The sequence below is a fragment of the Hypanus sabinus genome, chromosome 13 (assembly GCF_030144855.1).
Source record: "Hypanus sabinus isolate sHypSab1 chromosome 13, sHypSab1.hap1, whole genome shotgun sequence".
Classification (NCBI taxonomy): Eukaryota; Metazoa; Chordata; class Chondrichthyes; order Myliobatiformes; family Dasyatidae; genus Hypanus; species Hypanus sabinus.
Window position 1 is genome coordinate 97045810 of NC_082718.1, and position 21661 is coordinate 97067470.

At 38.9% G+C, this 21661-nt stretch overlaps 2 protein-coding genes across 3 annotated transcripts in view; one reads left to right on the plus strand and one right to left on the minus strand.

Annotated features, from left to right (window-relative positions):
• fbxo21 (F-box protein 21) overlaps positions 1-7300 on the plus strand; it is a 33769-nt gene extending 26469 nt beyond the window's left edge. Inside the window, exons 9-12 of the mRNA XM_059988279.1 lie at positions 937-1069; positions 1934-2124; positions 5861-6018; positions 6779-7300. Coding sequence (XP_059844262.1) covers positions 937-1069; positions 1934-2124; positions 5861-6018; positions 6779-6951 — 655 coding nt within the window. The 3' untranslated portion in view covers positions 6952-7300. The remainder of the gene's footprint in view (positions 1-936; positions 1070-1933; positions 2125-5860; positions 6019-6778) is intronic.
• The window catches only part of LOC132404195 (calcineurin B homologous protein 3-like), a 53557-nt gene continuing 34040 nt past the window's right edge, over positions 2145-21661 (minus strand). The window contains exons 7-9 of one of the 2 annotated variants that reach the window (XR_009515447.1): positions 15015-15062; positions 9538-11052; positions 2145-3297 (exon numbers count right to left, since the gene is read on the minus strand). Coding sequence is in view for 1 of the 2 variants with exons in the window: in XM_059988280.1 (XP_059844263.1) it covers positions 10975-11052; positions 15015-15062 (126 nt within the window). In the remaining variant the exon portion in view is untranslated. Of the gene's footprint in view, positions 3298-8436; positions 11053-15014; positions 15063-21661 lie in introns of those variants that run through there. The other variant, XM_059988280.1, reaches the window with a different exon arrangement.

Below are 21661 nucleotides of genomic sequence, written 5' to 3' on the forward strand. Positions count from 1 at the left end.
TTATCTTATGAAGTATTAATTCAATCCATGTCATCTTATGTAACTTCAGTTAGCATTGTAGGAAATATTATTGGCTTATTATTAGTATTATTGGTTTATTAGTGTCTCATGTATCAAGATAGTGGAAAAACTTGTATACTGTTCATACTGATCAAATTATTACAGTGAGCTAGAATAAAGTAAAGCAATAACAATGCAAAGTGTAAAAGCTACAGAAAGAGGGCAGTGCAGATAAACGATAAAGTGCAATATTGTAACAAGGTAGATTATAAGAGTCCATTTTCTTCAAGAGTCTAGTAACAATGGGATAGAAGCTGTCTGATAGGTTGATGGTATGCTTTCAGGCTTTTGTATTTTCTACTTGCAGTTTCTCTAGTAGCAAAGCATTTCATTCTCAATTTGTTTATGATGAGTTTTCAAATGTCAGAAGGTTAAAGATCCAAAGACATATACCACAACCTAAGCTGATAATCTGGATAGATTGTCTTTAGTGCAAACGATGCTTTATTATTAAAGATCTTACTATTGAATAAGACATTCATTAAACTGAAGCCTTGTACTGTATGAATTAATGAAAAAGATAGCAGAGTGATATTTGAAGAAGGTCAGAGAATTTTGTTGTTATTCTGGCTATCACTTCTCCCTGACTCAAAAGAAACAAATAATTCGTCTTTGCATTAATTTGCTGTGCTTTGGAATCTTTTGTGCACTTTGCACCATAATAACATTGACCGCATTTTAGACTGTATATAATTAGCAGTGACATGTTTTGGGAATTTTTGGGTGAAAGGTGTCAGGGATGTACACTTCCCATACTGTATATTAAAAAAAGCCATTTACATCAAATTAGAACACAAAAATGAAGAACTTAAGAAAAGAAACATTTATAGAAAATTCTTTTGTTGCACTTGTCTAAATTAATTTTGTGATTTGCAGAGAGGACAGTGACCAGTCTTACCAATTGCTACGGAATGCTCTTGATTTATATCTTACCTTGGCTCCTGATGATGTTCAATACTTGATGCTTCAAGCTAGACTTTACTTTCATCTGGGGATCAATCCAGAAAAGGTAATTGGTGAAGCTCAGTCTCATTTAGATCTACATCTGCGTGTTAATGGGGCTGTGGAATGCAATATTAATTGACTCCAGAGCACATCAGAGCCTCAGTCCAACTATGGAGCAAATGAGATCAATTCTGTAAGAGAGGTGAGAATGATTTCTCTTGACATCAAGGAAGCATTCACCAGGTTTGGTATCAAGGAACTGTGGTAAAACTGGAATCAGTGAGTACCAAAGGAAGAAATAGTTCAGTACTTAGAGTTATGACGTGCACAATGATTGTTGTTATTGGAATTTGGTCATTATTGCAAGAGTTCCTCAGGAGGGTATACTGAACCCAATTATCTTCAGCTGCTTCATCAACGACTACCATCATATGGTCAGAAATGGCAATATTCAGTGAGTGCACAGTGGTCCAGCAAATGAAACCACCCGTGCCTACAAGTAGTCACAGCTCGACAGCATTTAGTCATGGAATGATAAATGGCAAGTAACATTTATTCCATTTGTATCTGTAAATAGAATTGGAACTCAAAATGTGCAGGGCCACGGGTAAAGAGCACCTCAGTAGTAACTGACGGTTCTCTGAGAGCAGAAATGATGTGCTAATTGACATCTTGTGCTGTATAATTCTATGAAGCTACACCATAAGAACATTCAGAACAAGCAGAATAATTTTGTAAAGAACCACAATCCATTAGCCTGTTGCAAATCAGTTCTTGAATCCATATTTAAAACAGAGGGTCTGGTACATTGAAGGCTATTCAAGGTTTGGGATTTTTACCACATACTGTATTTGGATCTCTGCGTTTTTGATTTTGTAATTTTTAGGGTATCAATAAACATTTTATTCGACTGTTGTCTTTTACATAGGTATTGGACATTCTTCAGCACATACAGGCAGTGGATCCCTTACAACATGGTGTGGTGGGGCACTTGGTTCAGCTAACCATGGAGCAGATTGCTCGCAAAAACCAAACAGTTGAAGTTCAAGTGAAACGGCATACAGATGAGAAGCACAAAGGAATAGAGTTTTCAGTGGGACTCATTATGAGGCACAAAAGGTACCTCCAGTGTTAATGCTCTCACTGCAATTCAGATGTGTCCAAATTGCCCTCTTAACACCTAGTGAGGTTTGTGGTGTTACTATTATTTGGTAGTAATTGTGCTGAAGTTAGTAATGACAAATGATGTGTTTTTAATGCTGATAAAATAGATCTTCTTCAAATTAATAGCCCCATGAGACAAAAACTTCTTTATAGATTTTTAAAAAATTAATCAGCTGAGCAAATGCTAAAAGTTGTTTCTTCATTTTTTTTTACCATCTGTCAAATACGGGTTTAAAAATAGGTTTGGGGATGGGGGGGTTGAAGTTTGGATTGATAACGACATCAACAGCAATAGGAATAAAAGTATCAGGTGTCTTTATTAAATATAAAATATTCAAAATGCTCAGCAAGTCGAACAGCACCTGTGAAGAGATAGACTGTTAAGATGCACAAGCATTTTTAAAACTTGGATATAAGTGACAGTGAGAAAAATGAAATTTTCCTGTTTTATTTTGCCATGCTTATTATTCGTTTCTTGTGCCATGCATTAATTTTATCTAGATGTAAAGTAGGTATCTTTATATACCAAGAATCTGACTTTCATAATGTGTACATGTTTCTATTGCACATTCAGATCAGTATTTATTTAAATCACCTGAAATACTTGGGCTGAATTTTGCTCGCTGCAGCTGAAAGTTGACAGCATTTGTCAGGTACTGAGGCCATAAAGACTCAGGATGCTCTTAGACTCTATAATAATTTGAGTTGTCACCTAGATATTAAAGGTCACAAATTCAACCCTTCACATCCAGCAAGATGGGCAAGGATCATGGGGAGTGACCAGGTAGTAGGAGTGTGTGAAATCTAACATAGTAATCAGTACTGTGCTGAATTTATACATCCAGATAATTAAAGCGAATTATGGTTAACACTATTAGGTCTCAGCCCAAAGTGTCAATTCATTTCCATAGATGCTGTTTAACTTGCTGAGTTCCTCCAACATTTTGTGTGTGTCTGTGTGTTGCAATAGTTTACAATATCTGTAGCCTTATCGTTTCCAAATCAAATCTTCCAGCATATATACCTGGAAACCTCCTGGCAACTTTCCATTGATCTGTTACAGTACATGGTCATCATTAGCAAATACCCTCTAGCACCTGGTGACAGGAGATACTTTGTGAGGCTGCACTGCAAACAAGAAGAAAAGTTGTTAATATAATTAACCCACATAAAATGCTGGTGTGTCAGCAGATCAGGCAGCATCTACGGAAATGAATAAACAGTCAATGTATCATGCCAAGACCCTTCTTCGGGATGTTAATATAAATTATTGATCAAGGTTTAGATGTGACATACAGTGATATACAGCTTTTGTCCACCATGGTGAATGTCATTTAACAATAAATGTTATGGTGAGCTGAAACAACCAAGCCTTTCGGTCATTGGCAACCAATCGCAGGCTGGCTTTCATTGGTCATTGTTCTTATCAACATCTTGAATGCTTATGGGTTAACCATTTAAGTAGTCATGCTTTGGGATGGACTGTTGGAAGTTTCAGCTTTGAAATTGTGGTAGTTATGTGGTTTTACTGAACAAACGTTCACTTGGGCTTTGTTTTATTTCCTGGCTTTGGGTCTCATCAGTGGTTATAGCAGGTGAACTCAACAAATTGGAATGGAGATGCTATATTATTTCAGCAGAAGCCTTGCACGATCCTAAAACAGCAGCAAGCTCAGTTTGAGGTGGACTAGCTGCAGTTAGTTGAAACCTTGACCAGCAGGTTTTTAAGTGAGTCCCATGACGTTGGTGTCAAACACTGAACAGAGTTTGTGCGAGCCAGTTGTTGCAGACATTACCAGCTTCCAGTTTGATGAAGCTTTGGGAGTTACTTTTGAATCATGGTTCAAACATTACAAAGATATGTTCTGGATCAAGTTCGCCAGCAATGACGAAAACATGCACTTTGGTGGAAAACATGCACTTTGCTCCAAAATGGGCGTTACTTTAACTTCATTCTGCCTAAGAACCCATGTGACCTATCATGTGATGGACCTGTCTGACAGCTAACAAGCATTTTTGGAGAGCAATCATCTTTTCATTGTTCGCTACCATTTCCTGCAGCTTGTTAAACACAATGCTGATGATTTCATAAGAGCATAATGATCCCGAGGGAAATTGGGTTTCGTTACAGTCGCACCAGCCAAGAATAGTGTAGAAATATAGCAATATAAAACCATAAATAATTAAATAATAATAAATAATGCCCAGTGGACATTAGTCCAGGACCAGCCTATTGGCTCAGGGTGTCTGACACTCCGAGGGAGGAGTTGTAAAGTTTGATGGCCACAGGCAGGAATGACTTCCTATGACGCTCAGTGTTGCATCTCGGTGGAATGAGTCTCTGGCTGAATGTACTCCTGTGCCTAACCAGTACATTATGGAGTGGATGGAAGACATTGTCCAAGATGGCATGCAACTTGGACAGCATCCTCTTTTCAGGCGCCACCGTCAGAGAGTCCAGTTCCACCCCCACAACATCACTGGCCTTACGAATGAGTTTGTTGATTCTGTTGGTATCTGCTACCCTTCATGCCCTGATTAATCAAGAATCTATCAACCCCTGCCTTAAATATACCCAATGACTAGACCTCCACAGCTGCCTGTGGCAACAAATTCCACACTCTGGCTAAAGAAATTCCTCCTCATCTCTGTTCTACATGGACATCCGTCTATTCTGAAGCTGTGCCCTCTGGCCGTAGCTCTCCCATCATAGGAAGCATCCTCTCCACATCCATTCAATTGAGTCCTTTCAACATTCAACAGGTTTCAGTGTGATTTCCCCCCTCGTTTTTCTGAATTCTAGTGAGCACAGGCCCAGAGCCATCAGAAGCTGCTATGATAAGCCTTTCAATCCCAGAATGATTTTGAACCCTCTGCAATGTCAGCACATTCTTTCTTAGAAAAGGGGCCCAAAACTGCTCTCAATATTCTAAATGATGCCTCACCAGTGCCTTATAAAGCTTCAACATTACATCTTTGTTTTTATATTCTAGTCTTCTCAAAATTAATACTAACATCACATTTGTCTTCTTCACCACCAATTCAACCATGCAAATTAACCTTTAAGGAATCCCGCACAAGGGCTTCCAAATCCCTTTGCATCTTAGATTTTTGAATTTTCGCCCCATTTAGAAAATAGTCCACGCCTTTATTCCTTCTATGAGAGTGCATGGGATGCACTGTCTGGGTGGGGGTGGAGGCAGATACATCAATTATTCTGAGCTGGTTAGAGAGGCGCATGAATGTGATGGAAATGGAGGAATATGGACATTCTGTAGGCAGAGAAGTTGCCAATTTGATTACTAAGCTAATTCATTTGGCACAGCATTGTGGCCCAAAGAGCCTGTTCCTATGCTGATCTGTTCTCTGTCATGTTGTCAGTATTATTTTTTTTGCACATTGTTTGTCAGTGTTTTTGATGCCGTTTTTCATAAATACATTTGTATTTTCTGTTTCTGCACATACCTGCAATAAAATGAATCTCACGGTGGTATATAGTAACATATATGTACTTTGATTATAAATTTACTTTGATGTACAGAGCACATGCTACTTCAGTGTCTTTTTTGCCATTTGCTGCTTTCACCTTGTAAATTCCAGTTAATGCAACATGATAATCAATAGTATGTCTTAATAGCTATGGTTAAAAATAATCTGCTTGTTTTAAAAATGCCTTCTTGTCTGAATTCAGGTATGGATATGACTGTGTAATATACGGATGGGATCCTAAGTGTATGATGGGGTTAGGTTGGATGAGAACGATGGGAGTTCATAATCTACCACATGGGCCTGATCAGCCATTCTACAATGTCCTTGTTCAAGATGGTTCATGTAGATATGCTGCGCAAGGTAAGTAAACTCCTCAATTTTTTTCTGTGGTCTGGCTAATTTGTAGGATAATTCATACCTGTTGATATTGAATGCTGCAAGATGATACAATAAATTATACAAGAGTGTGGTTTAAAAATATTAACTCATGCACAGAGACTCCCCTTGTGACAAATTGGCTGTTGGGCTACAGCTCAGGGAATAATGTTGAGCGTTGGCCAAGAGGATAGGCAAATTGGCTGCTGAATTATCTGGAACTACTCCAGCACTGCTGAGTTTTAGAAGGAGTAATTCTTTTTGGGTAAAAGTTAGTAATTGACAGATTAGTCACACACCACAAAATTGAGATGAATAGCACCATAGCAAAAATAGTAGTGCATTGCCAAAGTAAACCTTATTTGAATTGAAATAGTACCTTTTTGAAAGTTTTTGTAAAATTAAAATGCAGTGATTTTTTTTTTCAAGATGTTGAATAAGTCATAAAAATTCTGAGCCTAGCTTTGACTGCTGATCAGTTTATTACATGCAGATTGCTGGTGTATCTTTAAGCTATATATTCTGTGTGGTTTCTAAACTTTAAATAAATTGAAAAGCAGATGATGCACTTTATACTTTTGCCCATGCCCATGTGTTTTGCAAAAGAAGATCCATTTCTAAATGGCAATTCTTAACACCAGAATAAAGAAAGTTGCTGTTTAAGACCTTTAGTGTGTGTATTGTATAAAGTAAATGTGTTTACATTTTGTCATTTGAAATGTTTGTGTCCTGATTAATATTACAGAAAATCTTATTTATCATTCATCACCAATGGAAATAAGCCATCAAGAAGTTGGTCGCTACTTTTCAGAATTTTGTGGCACACACTACGTTGCAAATGAGGAATTGGAGATCCAGTACCCAGATGACTTAGTATTAACATCACAGCTCGTGATGAAGGTATATGACTGTTCCTGAATGATTTTCTTTGTTTTGGGAAGAGGTAAAGTGCTACATTGGGTGTGTCTTTAATGAGCAGGACAAACCAGGTGAATTCTACCAATATAAACTTGAAAATCAGCTTTAAGTATCTCAGGACATCATGTGCACTACATATAAATGTAATTTTATGCACATTACTGGCTTGAGAATCTGTGTATATTAAAAATATGCAAATATAAATCATTTTTATTGCCAAACCTGAGGCAGTTGATTTGCTAATAATAAATTGCAGTATAGCATTGTGTAAGTTGAACTATGTTCTATTATAAGTTTCCTAATTTTGGTGTGAAATCCTGTAAAACAATAAAATGCATTTCTGATTGTGCTATTTTGTCAGCAGATTCATACTTGCATTGTATGGAGGAAAGCATCACAAGGAAGGTCTGTTGTTGAAGCAGATCAAACTGAATGTTTGGTTTGTCTCTGAACTGAGAATGCTTGTTTAAAATCAGCTGTTCCTGGGTGGCAATCAGTTGAAGATACAACTTTGAGTCTTGGTGGGATAGAAGAGTGGCTGACTGGCAGGAGGCAAAGATGGGAATAAAGGGGACCTTGTCTGCTTGAGTGTTGGTAACTTGTGTGCCACAGGTTTCGTTGTTTCGTTCGTTTTCATGCTGTATGTCAGTGATTTGGATGAAGCAATCAATGGCTTTGTGGCCTAGTTTGCGGATAGTGTTGAGGAAGCAGGATGTCTGCAGAAGGACTTAGATTGTGGAATTGGGCAAAGAAGTGGCAGATGAAGTATAATGTAGGAATACACATTGGCAGAAGGAATAAAGGTGTGGGCTAGCTTGTAAATGGGGAGAAAATTCAAATATCAGAGGTTTAGAGGGACTTGGGAGTCCTTGTGCAGGATTCCCTAATGTTAGCATTCATTTTGAGTGGACTAGAATACAAAAGCAAGGATATAATGCTGAAGCTTTCCAAGCCGTTGGTCAGACCACACTTGGAGTATTGTGAGCAGTTTATGGGCACCTTATCCTAGGAAAGGAGAAAGTCTGGAGGAGGTTCAGGAGAATGATCCCCGGAATGAAAGGGTTCACATTGGAGCATGTGATGGCTCCGGGCCTGTGTTTGCTGGAGTTTAAAAGGTGGGGGGGTTGTTGGGGGGGGGAGAGGATCTCATTGAAACCTATGTGATTTTGAAAGACCTGAATAGAGAGGATGTGGAGAAGATGTTTTCTGTAATGGGGGAGTCTAGGATAAGAGAGCAGAGCCTCCGAATTGAGGGGTGTCTGTTTAGAATGGAGATGAGGAAAATTTTCTTTAGCCAGAGTATGGTGAATCTGTGGAATTTGCCCCAGATGGCTATCCAGGCCAAGTCATTGGGTATATTTAAAGGTGAGGTTAGTCAGCATGAAAACGAACGAAACAACTTAACCTGTGGCACACAAGTTACCAACACTCAAGCAGAAAAGGTCCCCTTTATTCTCACCTTGATTAATCAGGGTGTCAAAAATTACAAGGAGAAGGCAGGAGAATGGGGTTGAGAGGGATAAGAATTCCATGATGGAATGGTGGAGTGCACGTGATGGGCCAAATGGCCTAATTCTGCTTTTGGGTCTTATGGGTTTTGAAGACAAAAAAACTTTGCATCACAAATAGCCACATTTTGCAGTGATGTAACAATGTTAATTTGGGGATTAAGATGGTATGAAGTTCTTTGTGTAAGCCATGTTTTAAAAGACAGGACTTTAGTTTCACAAGTCAAGAGTACTGGGCCAGCAGCTTTGTATTCTGCAGCAAGTGTCTTACTTGCTGACATCTCTAGCTGTAGGACACAGGGCATTAGAGGTAGAAATCCCTCTGCACCTCCTTGAATGAGTGAAACTCCACTAATGTAGTAGGGATTTAGGCGACAACAGTCCATTTGCTTAACACTGTCCATCGTGGCTGCAAGAGTATGTCATCTACAGCAGCCATTCTCAACGGGGGCCATATGGCCCCCTTGGGGCCCTGGCACATTTGAAGGGAGCTACCGACTGAAAACTGTGAGAAGCCCAAAGATTTTTTTATTGCCTTTCCCTCAACATATTTAGTTGAGGGCGGATTCTGCAAGGTAGCTTCCTTGACAAAATCCAGGAACAGAATTGATATCGCAACAAGAGGTGACCTCTGACTGTCATTGTCTAATTTGGAGCCCGATATCATGAAACTTGCAGAAAAGCACCAAGCTCAAGGATCACATTAGGCCTGACAGATGTTTAATTTCATACAGTCTTTTTTTTAAGTTTTGTCCAGTATGTTGAAATGTTCAAGTTTCCTTGGTGTTCAATAGTAAGTGATTTTCTGTCTATCTGTTCGTGTTGTATCCCTGTTTGAAAGGGGGGCCCTGGAACTAGAGAAGAGCTCCTAAGGGGGCCGTGGCCAAAAAACAGTTGAGAATCACAGATCTACAGCATGCTAAGCAGCTATTGTCACCATCTTCTAAGCTTGCAACTGCAAAGGTAATATACTCCATCTTGCCTTAGCTAAATATTACTGTTCTTTCACTGATCCATACCTAACCTCTGCAAATCATTGCACATTACAAAGAAAGAACCTCCTGCTGAAGGACTGCACCTTATGAAAGCAGCTCTCTGCTCCATTTTCAAGCTGTTTGACAAAGGCTTTGCCAACAGTGCATACATTCTGAAAAGTAAAAGTTTGTGATTAGCAGCCAGAAAATGCAGTCAATACTGTCTTAATTTTAAGGTAGAATCATTAGTGTTTCTTTAATAATCTGCATTGACAGTCTAATTATTTTAAAGGAGCATGACTACAATAAAACATACAAGTACAAATTGTTTTAATAGTGCAGTAGTGACATAATATTGCTCTTGGTTCACAGCAGTGCAGTATTGCCAAAGTAATTTCTGAAGGCACAGGTACTGATCAAAGTCCTGGGAATCAGTAGTAAGGATGAAAAACAGATACCTTCAGGAGGTAGTTGCATGTCCTTGAGACTAGAAGAAAATCTATAGAGGATGCAAAATTTGAATGAAATCATACATAAGGAAGAACATGATGCATGCAACTGCATTAGTTGCAAGGAGCGATGTCTCAAAAAGGTGGCATCCATTATTAAGTACCCCATCACCCAGGGCATGCCCTCTTCTCATTGCTACCATTAGGGAGGAGATACGGGAACCTAAGGGCACAGTCTTAACAATTCATGAACAGCTTCTTCTCCTCTGCCATCCAATTTCTTAATGCACATCGAACGTGTGAACACTATCTCACTTTTTTTTTTGCACTACTCATTTAACGATTTATATAGTAATTCACAGTTTTTATTATTATGTATTGCAATGTACTGTTCCCACATAACACAAATTTCACAACATATGCTGGTGATATTAAACCTGATTCTGATAATGTTCACTTAAGATATGAGACTCAGGAAAGCATATTTCAGGTTTGATTTTTAGAAAGGTAGTAAAGGGTAGGTCCAACAAAAAATTATTTATTGTATAAGAAATGAATAGTTTTAATCAGCATTTTGATAATCCACCAATTCCTCTAAAGCTTGTGTTAAACCTTTTAGCTGCGTTGAAATGAATTTACAGTAATACCCAAAAAAGAACGTTGAAAAAGGAGTTTTGTTTTTGTACTGACTGACAGGGGTTTCATTCATAAACTTGTTGGGACATTTCATCTGCTCATTAAACTGAACAGTAATCTATCAATTACGTTAGGAAATAGATTTTCATTAAGAGGAAAATCACTATATTTCTTGAGCTTTGGAGCTTTAAAATTGTGCTTATGTAGCTTTTACTGTATAATTGACTGATATAAGGGAAGAAAAAGAACTCTGAAATAGTAGTACAGTACTTCAAGAAGCAGCTGCATTATTTCTAAATTTTGGGGGAAAAAAATAAAAAGAACTTTCTCCAAGGATAAAAGTACAAAACTTAGTTACAGAAATTGAAGATCAGTAGAGTCACTTTGGAATTGTACTGCATTATCTCATTCACCATCCATAAATTTTTTTGTGGTTGTTCCCTACTGAATCTTTTACTATCTGCACAAGGCTGTTGTATCCAACTGTAGAAAACGCACGTGCATTTTGGATTCTATCTTGAGGTCCTTCATTATCTGAAAAGTAAAGGAGTTTACTTGTCAACAATTCAACAATACTTTAAAAATTGATATTTATAAGTAAAGCTATCCTACCTCTTCCCCATCTTTTTGTTCTGGCATCATCACTGATGAAGGGTCTCAGCCTGAAACATCGACTGTTTATTCACTTCCATAGATCCTCCCTGACCCTGCTGAGTTCCTCCAACATTTTATGTGTAGGTGTTGCATTAAACTTACAATCGCAAGAAAAAGTTGTGAACCCTTTGCAGTTATCTGATTTTCTGCATTAATTATATAAAATGTGGTCTGATCTTCATCAAAGTCACAATAATAGACAAACACAATCTGCCTAAACTATTTACACACAAACAATTGTACTTTTCATGTCTTTATTCAACACATTGTTTAATCATTCGCAATGCAGGCTAGAAAAAGTGTGTGAACTGTTGTATTTAATAACTGGTACAACCTTTTTTTTTAAGCAGCAATAACCTCCAGCAAATGTTTCCTGTAACTGATGATCAGACTTGCACAATGGCGAGGAGAAATTTTAGTCCATTCCTCCCTACAAAACTGTTTCAGTTCATCAAGATTTCTGGGATACCTCGCATGAACATCCCACTTCAGGTCATGTTACATCATGCCACAGGGAGTCCTTGTGCAGGATTCCCTAAAAGTCAGTTTGCAGGTTGAGTCTGTGGTAAGGAAGGCAAATACGATGTTAGCATTAATTTCAAGAGGACTAGAATATAAAAGCAAGGATGTTTTGTTGAGACTTTATAAAGCACTAGTGATGCCTTTCTTGGAGTATTGTGAGCAGTTTTGGGGCCTCTTATCTTAGAAAAGATGTACTGAAACTGGAGAGGGTTCAAAGGAGGTTCACAAAAATGATTCCAGATTGAATGGCTTTTCATATGAAGAGCGTTTGATGGCTCTGGGCCTGTATTCACTGAAATTCAGAAGAATGAGGGGGACCTCATTGAAACCTATCGAATGGTGAAAGGCCTTGACAGAGTGGTTAAGGAAAGCATGATTCCTGCAAAGGAAATGTTAGAATAGAAGGTCGTCCTTTTAAATGGAGATGAGGAATTTCTTTTGCCAGAGGGTGGTGAATCTGTGGAATTCTTTGCCACGGGTAGCTGTGGAGGCCAAGTCTTCATGTATATTTAAGGCAAAGGTTGATAGATTCTTGATTGGCCAGAGCACAAAGGGATATGGGGGGAAGGCATGTGATTAGGGCTGAGAGGAAAATTGAATTAGCTATGATGAAATGGCAGAACAGACTCAATGGGCAAATGGCCTGATTCTGTTCCTATATCTTATGGTTCTATCTCAATTGGGTTAAGGTCTGGACTCTGACTTGGCCATTGCAAAACACGATTTTCTTCCTTTTAAACCACTCTGTTGTTGATTTACTCTCGTATTTCAGATCATTGCCTTGTTGCATTATCCAACTTTTATTAAGCTTCAGGTGATGGACCACTACCCTAACATTCTCCTGTAAAATGTCTTGAAACAATTTAGAATTCATTGTTCCCTCAACAGTTGCAAGCTATCCAGGCCCTGAGGCAGCAAAGCTGTCCCAAGCCATGATGCTCCTTCCACCATGCTTCACAGTTGGGATGAGGTTTTGACGTCGGTGTGCAGTGCCCTTTTGCCTCCTAACATAGCGGTGTGCATTTCTGCCAAAAAGTTCATCTGTCCACCGTGCATTGTGGAACATCCAGGTGATCTTTTGCAAATGAGATGTGCAGCAGTGTTTTTTATTTGGAGAGCAATGGTGTCCTTCCATGAACACTGTTCTTGTTCAGTGTTTTTCTTATAGTAGACACATGAACTTTTGCAGAAGGCATTACCCCAGAGGCTCACATACTTTAGCAAGTTCTAGAGATTTCTACAGGTCTTTTGCTGTTACTGTTCAGTTCTTTCTCACCTCCTTCAGCATTACACGTCATGGTCGCAGTGTGATCTCTAAGGATGCCTCCTCCTAGCAACAGTACTGAATTTCCTCCATTTGTAGACAATTTCTCTTTCCGTGGACTGATGACCATGCAGGTGTTTAGAAATGCTTTTGTAGCCTTTTCTGGCTTCTTGCATCTCTACAATTCTTCTAAGGTTCTCTGAAGGCTGTTTTGATCAAGGCATGGTGCACATAAACAGATCTTTCTTGAGTAGAGCAGGCTCTGTCAGTAACCTGACCTTGTGTGTCTTTTTTTATAGGGCAGGGCACATCTGCAATCCTCATCAACAATCTCATCTCATTGATTGGAACACCTGACTCCAAATAGCTTGTGCAGAGGGCATTACCCAGAGGTTCATATGCTTTTTTGAACCTAGACTGTGATTGCTTAAATGGTGTCCTCAGTATTGATGACAAGAAGTACAATTGTTTGTGTGCTATTAGTTTAGACAGATTGTGTTTGTCTATTATTGTGACTTGAATGGAGGTCGGACCACATTTTATGAGTAATTAATGCAGAAAACCAGGTAATTGCAAAGGGTTCACAAACCTTTTCTTGCATTCATACATGCTTAGATGCCAATAGGAAATACTAGCCATATTCTAATGTGTTCAATACAAATCAACATCGGACAATCAGTGAAAAAAAAAATCAATATAATGCTTTCTGGGTAATATCAATATAAAGTATTAAGTATGGTCATATTCGCACTTCAATAATTGCTAATGTATTTTTTCATATATACAATTAGAACTTGGTTTGTGTGTTCTTCTCAGTACTATTGCTGGGAAGCTTGTCAGTGTTGAAGTGAACATTCCCGATAGCCTGTATATGTCATGGACATGCGAAAATAGCAAAAATGGAGGGGTCAAGGGAACTGGGATTGTGAAGGGTTAAATGAAGCAGTTATGCTTAATGGCAACCCTAGTCTGTTAGTGTAACTACTATCAGGGCCACAAAAAACTGTACCTAGTGTACAGATCCTGTGATTGTTAGTGTCATCTGCCTGCAAAAGGAGAGCACTTCTAACCAAAATGCCATTTTTTTAAAAGCTGATGTTACTGAATTGCTGTTATAGATACATGTCTGATATTATCTTTTATTTTTTTCAATTTGTTTTCACTGGTGGTTTTGCCAATAAAATGTTCTTTGACATAGATGGTGGGAGCAACAATGCAAAAGATAAAGATAGCTGGGACTTTAAGCGTGAAGAATAAATGTATGAAGTGATAGGGATGGGGAAGTAATGTGGAACTGAACTCAATTTAAAACAATTGACCACTAACACTTGTTTACATTTAAACAAGTTACTAATTTTGGGGTTCTAGATAGTAAAGAACTGATACAGATATGAGCTCTTAATTATTTCTCGGACTTGGTTGGGACAGGCTGAGTGCATGTCTTAAGATCACCCACTAATAATAGTTCTGTGTGGTAAGGACACAGGAAACTCAAATAACCAACGTGAAGACATAGTCACAAGAAATTTATTACTCTACTTGACAATTAGGAACATCCTATCCATATCTGCTCATCTGGGGAAGTCATTTGAAAGCTATAATGGTGATTATAGACAACAAATTTCTACATCAGTTAGGCTTCAGGAAATATGATGAATCTTATTAACTTTATGCCTGTAAACATTTAAAATATGTAAGATGCCTACAGCAAATTTCATGATATATGCTGGTGATATTAAGTCTGATTCTGATATAGAGGCACCTGAAAATCATTCCTGAACCCTGCTGAATATTGGTAGATAACCCTGTACCAGTTGTGGGGAAACTCTTGCTTGTGTTAAGTGCTCTTCCTGCCCCCTCCCCCACCTATCCAAAAGAGCATTGAATCTATCAAGATGTTGAATGGCTTTCTCAAATATTGTAATCACAACATTGCTGAAAACTAATAAAACCAGCTACTTAAAATGATCAGCATTTATTCACTTTATGTGATGTTACTGAAGTGTTTGGTCAATATTGAAGCCTACTTTCACTTCCTGTTGAGAAAAACACAAACCTGAAGGAAGTCCTGTAAGTTTATTTCCTCATACACTTCATTAGGTTCCTGAAGATAAACAAACAAAAATTAACATGAAATATTAGACATGTATAAAAGTGAATGCATTTCTTAAGACTTCAAAAATGTGAAGTTAGATATGGCCCTTGTGACTAAAGGGATTCAGGGGGTATGGAGAGAAGGCAGGTACAGGGTTCTGAGTTGGATGATCAGCCATGATCATACTGAATGGCGGTGCAGGCTCGAAGGGCCTACTCCTGCACCTATTTTCTATATTTATGTTTCTATGTGATGAATCTTATTAAATGTATGCCTGCAAACATTTCAAATATGCAGCATGCCTATATTTATAGAATTTATGCACATCTTCATTTTTTTTTTTAAACTTTTGTTCTCAATGGGGTTGCTATTAGTTAATGAAGTTCTGGGTTTTTGCTGAAGAAAAGATGATTATTTCCAAATCGGGATCAAGTATGACTTGGTTGAGATGTTTCTATTTGCCACTTGCCCTTGTTGGAGAGTGTTGAAACTGCCAAAGAAGCCTTATTGTTTGCTGGTGGTGAAGAGGATGGATGCTAGGGTTAAATGTTTAGGTCAACGTAAATCACAGTGCATTTAGCACATATGAACTTCAAGTAAAGACTTTGTCCGAGTTTAATTTCTCTTTATCAATGGAAGTGATTCCCTTTGTGACCTCTAATGTATTTGAATAAGACTTAACCACTTCGCCATTTCCAGGTCTCCCTTTAAAATAATTGACAGGGCTCTCGTCTCCCTCTGTTCTATTTACTGGACTTGCCCTTTCATTCCTTCTATAAAGCCAGAACAAGGATAGGGATTCTCTTTTCACTCCATCAACCTCCTCCTTCAATGGATCATCGTGTATAATTTCCACTATCTACAGAGATTGCACCATGAGTTACATCTTCCCCTGTCCCCCAGCATCCTGATTGGACTTCCTGGTTTGTGCTTCTATCTCTGGCAATCATTCTCCCCACAGCAATTGACCATGCAAACATAGGAGATACACCTCCGGTCTCTTTACCTTGCCCCTTTCCACCTTCAAGATGACCAAAAATTCTTCCTAATGAAGCACAATTTCACTTGCATCTCTTCCAATATAGTACACTGAATCTAATGTTTATGGTGGTCTAATTTCTTCTATGTTGGAGAAACCAAATACTGATTGGTTCTCTTTAAAGAACATCTGCAAGAGTCAAAAAAAGTCTCCTGCCCGCATCCACCCTGACTTTTCTATCTTTGGCCTCCTGATCTACAATGTAAGCTTGAGGAACAACACTTGGTCTTCTGTGTAAGTGTGTTGCACCCCTGGGACTTGATATTAAATTCAGCAGTTTCAAATAGCCAGTCTGGACTGAGTTTGTCAGTGAACGAATGTTCTCCAACTGCAACATCGATCCATTTTGTTTCTTTTTTCATATCACTATCTCATATGCTCAATAGTTCCAGATTTTTCCCCATTTTGGATATCCAGTGTCTGAGGCGTTCTGTATCTCACAGTTCCTGCAATTTTTCTTTCAAACTGCTCTCATTCATTTTTCCCTATTTACATTCAGTGCCACTTTATTAGCAGCACCTGTTTGTTAATGCAAATATCTACTCTGCCAATCAGGTGGCAGCAACTCCATGTATAAAAGTGTGCAGACATGGTCAAGAAGTTCAGGTGTTATTCAGACCAAACATCAAAATGGGGAAGAAATGTGATTTAAGTGATTTTGATTGTTGGTGCCACATGGGGTGGTATGAGTATCTCAGAAACTGCTGATCTTCTAGAATTTTCACACACAATAGTCTCTAAAGCAGAGGTTCTCAATCTTTTTAATCCCATGGAGCCTTACCAGTAATCAAGGTTTGGGAACCCCTGCTCTAGAGATTGCAGAGAATGGTGTGAAATACAAATAACATTCAGTGAGTGGCAGTTCTGTGGCCAAAAATGCTTTGTTAATGAGAGAGGTCAGAGGAGAATTGCTAAACTGGTCCAAGCTGTCAAGAAGGCAACAGTAACTCAACCTTGCGTTTCAGCAATGGTGTGCAAAGGATCTCAACGCACAATACAACAGACCTTGAAATGAATAGCCAACAGCAACAGACGACCACAACCATGCACTCTGTGGCCACTTTATTATGTAAAGAAGGTACCTAATAAAGCAGCCACTGAGTGTACAGTCCTCCAGATAAATCAACTGTGATTAACACATTGAATTTCTTCTCTTGAGCTGCATTGAAAACAAAAGTGTCGGGGAAATTTCCTCTCCATTTAATCACATACATTTCCTATTGTTCACTCTGCCCCATCCCTCTCTGCAGCCAAACACATACTGGCTTTTGATCACTTAACTGCTTTAAGTAACAAGTCCTTCCTGAAACTTTCTTCTCTCTCTCTCTCTTCACAAACGCTGCCTGACTCGTTGAGTATGCTGGCTTTTCCTGTTTTTCTAAATTCCTTTAAATACCACCAGACTTCTCATGTTAGTTTCATCACATTAAACCCTATCATACTCTAGGAATAAATCTAGTTTCAATGAAAAGTAATCCCTTCGTTAAGCACGTATTTTATATTTAGAGTAAACTCCAAGTATTGTGGAAACAATTTTGCTAACTGTATTCTAATACTGAATAGTTTTTGTGATAAATTAATTAACATTTAGTATTTGATTGAAGCACCATCAAGACTTGATGGTGCACCTTGTCCACTATACCTGCTGCATCATTTTGGTGTTGCAATTTGTAATTAGAATTAACATTGCAATAAAACAATACACTCCTGTGCAAAAATTTTGAATTGTTGTTATCCTTAATATGCCTATTTTTATGTTAGTGAACAATTCTATGAAAAATTCAGATACAGTATGTAGACATCTTTCTTAAAAGCACTGCAATCCCAATGTTTGTGTCTATAGAATATTTTTTAAAAGCAGAAGCATACAAGAAATTTCATATGCATTGAGGAAGTATACAATCCTTGAGTGAAGGGTTTGGTATTGATAGCTAATATACTTTCAAGGTAAGATGTAAGTAGAATTCCTGGGAATTAAAATCTTCTGAACTCAATCTGTCATATCCTAACTTATTGCTGAATAACTGCCCTTATTGTAGAAATACAGTTGAAAGCGTAGGCTCTTGTGAATTAATCTTGGGCTGGGGAACTAATTTTGCTGGAAGGAAAAAAGTTCCATGGAGTGTATTGATAGAAGTTGTAAAACATATTCGCATTAATGTATCATTTTTCATTTTACTAAACTGATCTCATTTTACTTTGTGCCAGTGTAAAAGGGCTATCCAGAGTTTAATTTTTAATTGTGGCTAAAACTGCCCAATACCTCGCTGGCATCAGCCTAACTGCATCAAGGACACATATATAGAAAGGTGCTGGGAAAGGGCCAGTAACGTCATGAAGAGTCCCATCCACCCTGCTCATGGACTGTTTGTCCCACTCCCAGCGGGAAGAGGCTACGTAGCATCCACGCAGAGACTAAAGTAGCTATATTATCAAAGTACATATGTCACCATATACTTCCCTGAGATTCATTTTCTTGCAGGTAATCACAATAAATACAAGAAACACAATAGAATTAATAAAAGACTGCACCAAACGGATAGACCACAACCGGTGTGCAATAATAAAAGGCACAACAAACTGTAAATACAAAAAGAAAGAAAAATTATAAATAAGTAAGGAATTAGTATTGAGAACTTAAGATGAAGAGCCCTTGAAGGTGAGTCCGTAGCTTGTGTGAACAGTTCAGTGATGGGGCAAGCTAAGTTATCCCTTCTGGTTCAAGAGGCTGATAACTGAGAGGTAATAACTGTTCCTGAAGCTGGTGGTGTGGGTCATGAGGCTGCTGTGCCTTCTTCCTAATGGCAAGAGCAAGAAGAGAGAGTGGCCTGTATGGTGGGGCTTTTTGATGATGGATGCTGCTTTCCTGCGACAGCGCTCTGTGTAGATGTGCTCAATGGTGGGGATGGCTTTACCCATGATAGAGTGGGCTGTATCCACTTGTTTTTTGTAGCAGGACATTGGTGTTTCCATACCAGACTGTGATGCAGCCAGTCACTATACTTTCCACCGCATATCTATAGAAGATTGTCGAAGTTTTAATGTCTTAATCTTTGCAAACTTTGGAGGAAATAGAGGTGCTTCAATGTTTTCTTCGTAATGACATGCTGGACACAGGACAGATATTCTCAAATGATAACAATGAGGAATTTAAAGTTGCTGACCCTCTCCATCTCTGATCCTCTAATGAGAACTGATCCACGGACCTCCAGTTTCCTCTTGCTGAAACCAGTAATCATCTCCTTGATCTTGCTGACATCAAGCGAGAGTTTGCTTCTGTGGCACCATTTAGCCATCACCACCTTTGATTCAGCCAAGGACAGTGGTGCCTCTGGTAAACTTAAATATGGCAGTGAGCTGTGCTTAGCCTCATGGTCATCAGTATAAAGTGAGCAGAGCGGGGAGCTAATCATACAGCCTCAAAAACAGCTGCTTTCCCCAACCACTACTTGATCATTTCCTGTCAGTCACCTTATGTACAGACTCTGCTGTGCCTAGCACCACTTTATGGACATACAATCAATTCATTTAAATTAAGCTATCATACATATTATTATTATTGTGTTCCTTATTGCTTTTTCTTTGCGCTGTTTCAGAATCTGGAGTAACAATTATTTCCAACTTCTTTACACTTGTTTACTGGAAATGATATTAAACAATTTTTAATCTTGAATATACTTAAAATGCTGGATAATGGTCAACTAAAATTATCTGTGTTGTGTAAATTCAATCAGACTAGCATGGGAAGAACAAGAAAAACAGGTTTAGGGGAATTCACCGAACCATATTAAGGGGTGTTGCCCTTTAAACACAGATATAATAGGCTACATCACCTTACTCAGTTTGCAAAAACAAATTCTAGGTAAGGGATTTTAATTGAAGACAAAATGCTTGAAATACTCAGAAGGCGAAGCAGCATCAGTGGGAAGAGAAGCAGAACTCTAGGCCAAGCAACATCCATGAAGACAAAAAGTACAAGACAACATTTCAGGCCTGAACTCTGCATCAGGACTGAGGGAAAAGGGAAAAATATGAGGGTGGGGTGGGGGATTAGACCGGAATGATGGGTTGGGACAGAGGCTGTTAAGTGCTAACTTGAAACATTAGGGAGCAGTTGTTGCTGTGGTCCCACTCAGATTCCGATGCAGGGCAAAGAAGGGTCATTGAATCCAAGGGCGGGAGGTGGGATAGGGGCTCGTAGATAATAGGTGGAAACAGACAGGTAGGGGATGATGCTAGAAAGGAGATGGGGCAGGATGAACAAAGGGAGGGGAACTTTAGATGGATCAAGCAGTGAGTGTGGGAGGAGAATGGATGTGGACTAGAGAATTAAATTTTCACACCATGGTGGTGTAAGCTACCTGAGTAAAACATAAGATGCTCATCGGCAATGGAAAACGCAGACAGCGGGTCAGTGAGAGAAGGGTCTCAGCCTGAAACATCAACTACTCTTTTCCATAGGTGCTGCTTGGCCTGCTGAGTTCCTCCAACATTTTGTGTGCGTTGCTTGGGTTTCCAGCATCTGCAGATCTTGTTTGTGAATGTGAAGGAGAGTTGACAGGTTGGTGTGGGAGTGACACACCCCTAATACTTGCCTCTCATGCACTCACACCTTTGCCATGCTATCCTCCCACTTGCCTATTATCCCCTCTCCATGCAGTTGCACCTGTCATCTCCCTTCCTCTACCACCCCATTGCTCTTGCATTGTGAATTTTTTCCCCCATTTCGCATGCGTCATGTTGCAGGATTTCCACCCAGAATGTTTTGAAGGCAGTGAGGAACTTTATGGGAGGGGCACATATGTTTAAAGCAATAATTGAAAATGCTGGATTAATCAGGTCAGGCCACATCTGTGCAAAGAGAAGGAGTTAATGTTTCAGGTCACACACCCTTCCACATTTCATCCACTTCTCCTTTTTGTGCAGCCGAGAATATTACTCATTGTGTTTTTGAGGTGTTTGGAGTTATAAGTTTGGGAGGTGGCACCTGCTCCAACAATCCCTGACAGAATCATGTTCACCTTAATGAACTTGCTTCACAGTCTTTCCCTCAGCTGAATCCACAATGTATTGGTTGAATTGCCGCTCATCTTCTTTACTAGTTAACACGTGATGTATTCAGCATTCTTGTTCCACGTATGTGTACAATATTTCAGTTATAGATGATACAGTTTAACAACATAACACTTGTTTAAGTTGAACCAAAATTATTTAAAAAAACTGCCAATTTCTAAACTAATTTCCCTCTACAACTTCTCTATAAGTGGTAAATCACTGCAAGTTAACACTGAACAGATTAGATATGGCAACGTTATTTCCCATGGTAGGCGTGTCTAGGACAAGATGGCATGACTTCAGGATTGAAGGACAGCGATGCTGAGAAATTACTTTAGTCAGAGGGTGGTAAATCTGTGGAATTTTTTGCCACAAGTGGCTGTGAAGGCCAAGTCATTGGGTGTACTTAAGGCAGAGATAGGTTCTTGATTAGCCAGGGCATCAAAGGGTACGGGGAGAAGGCAGGGGAGTGGGGATGACTGGAAGAATTGGACCAGCCCGTGACTGAATGGCA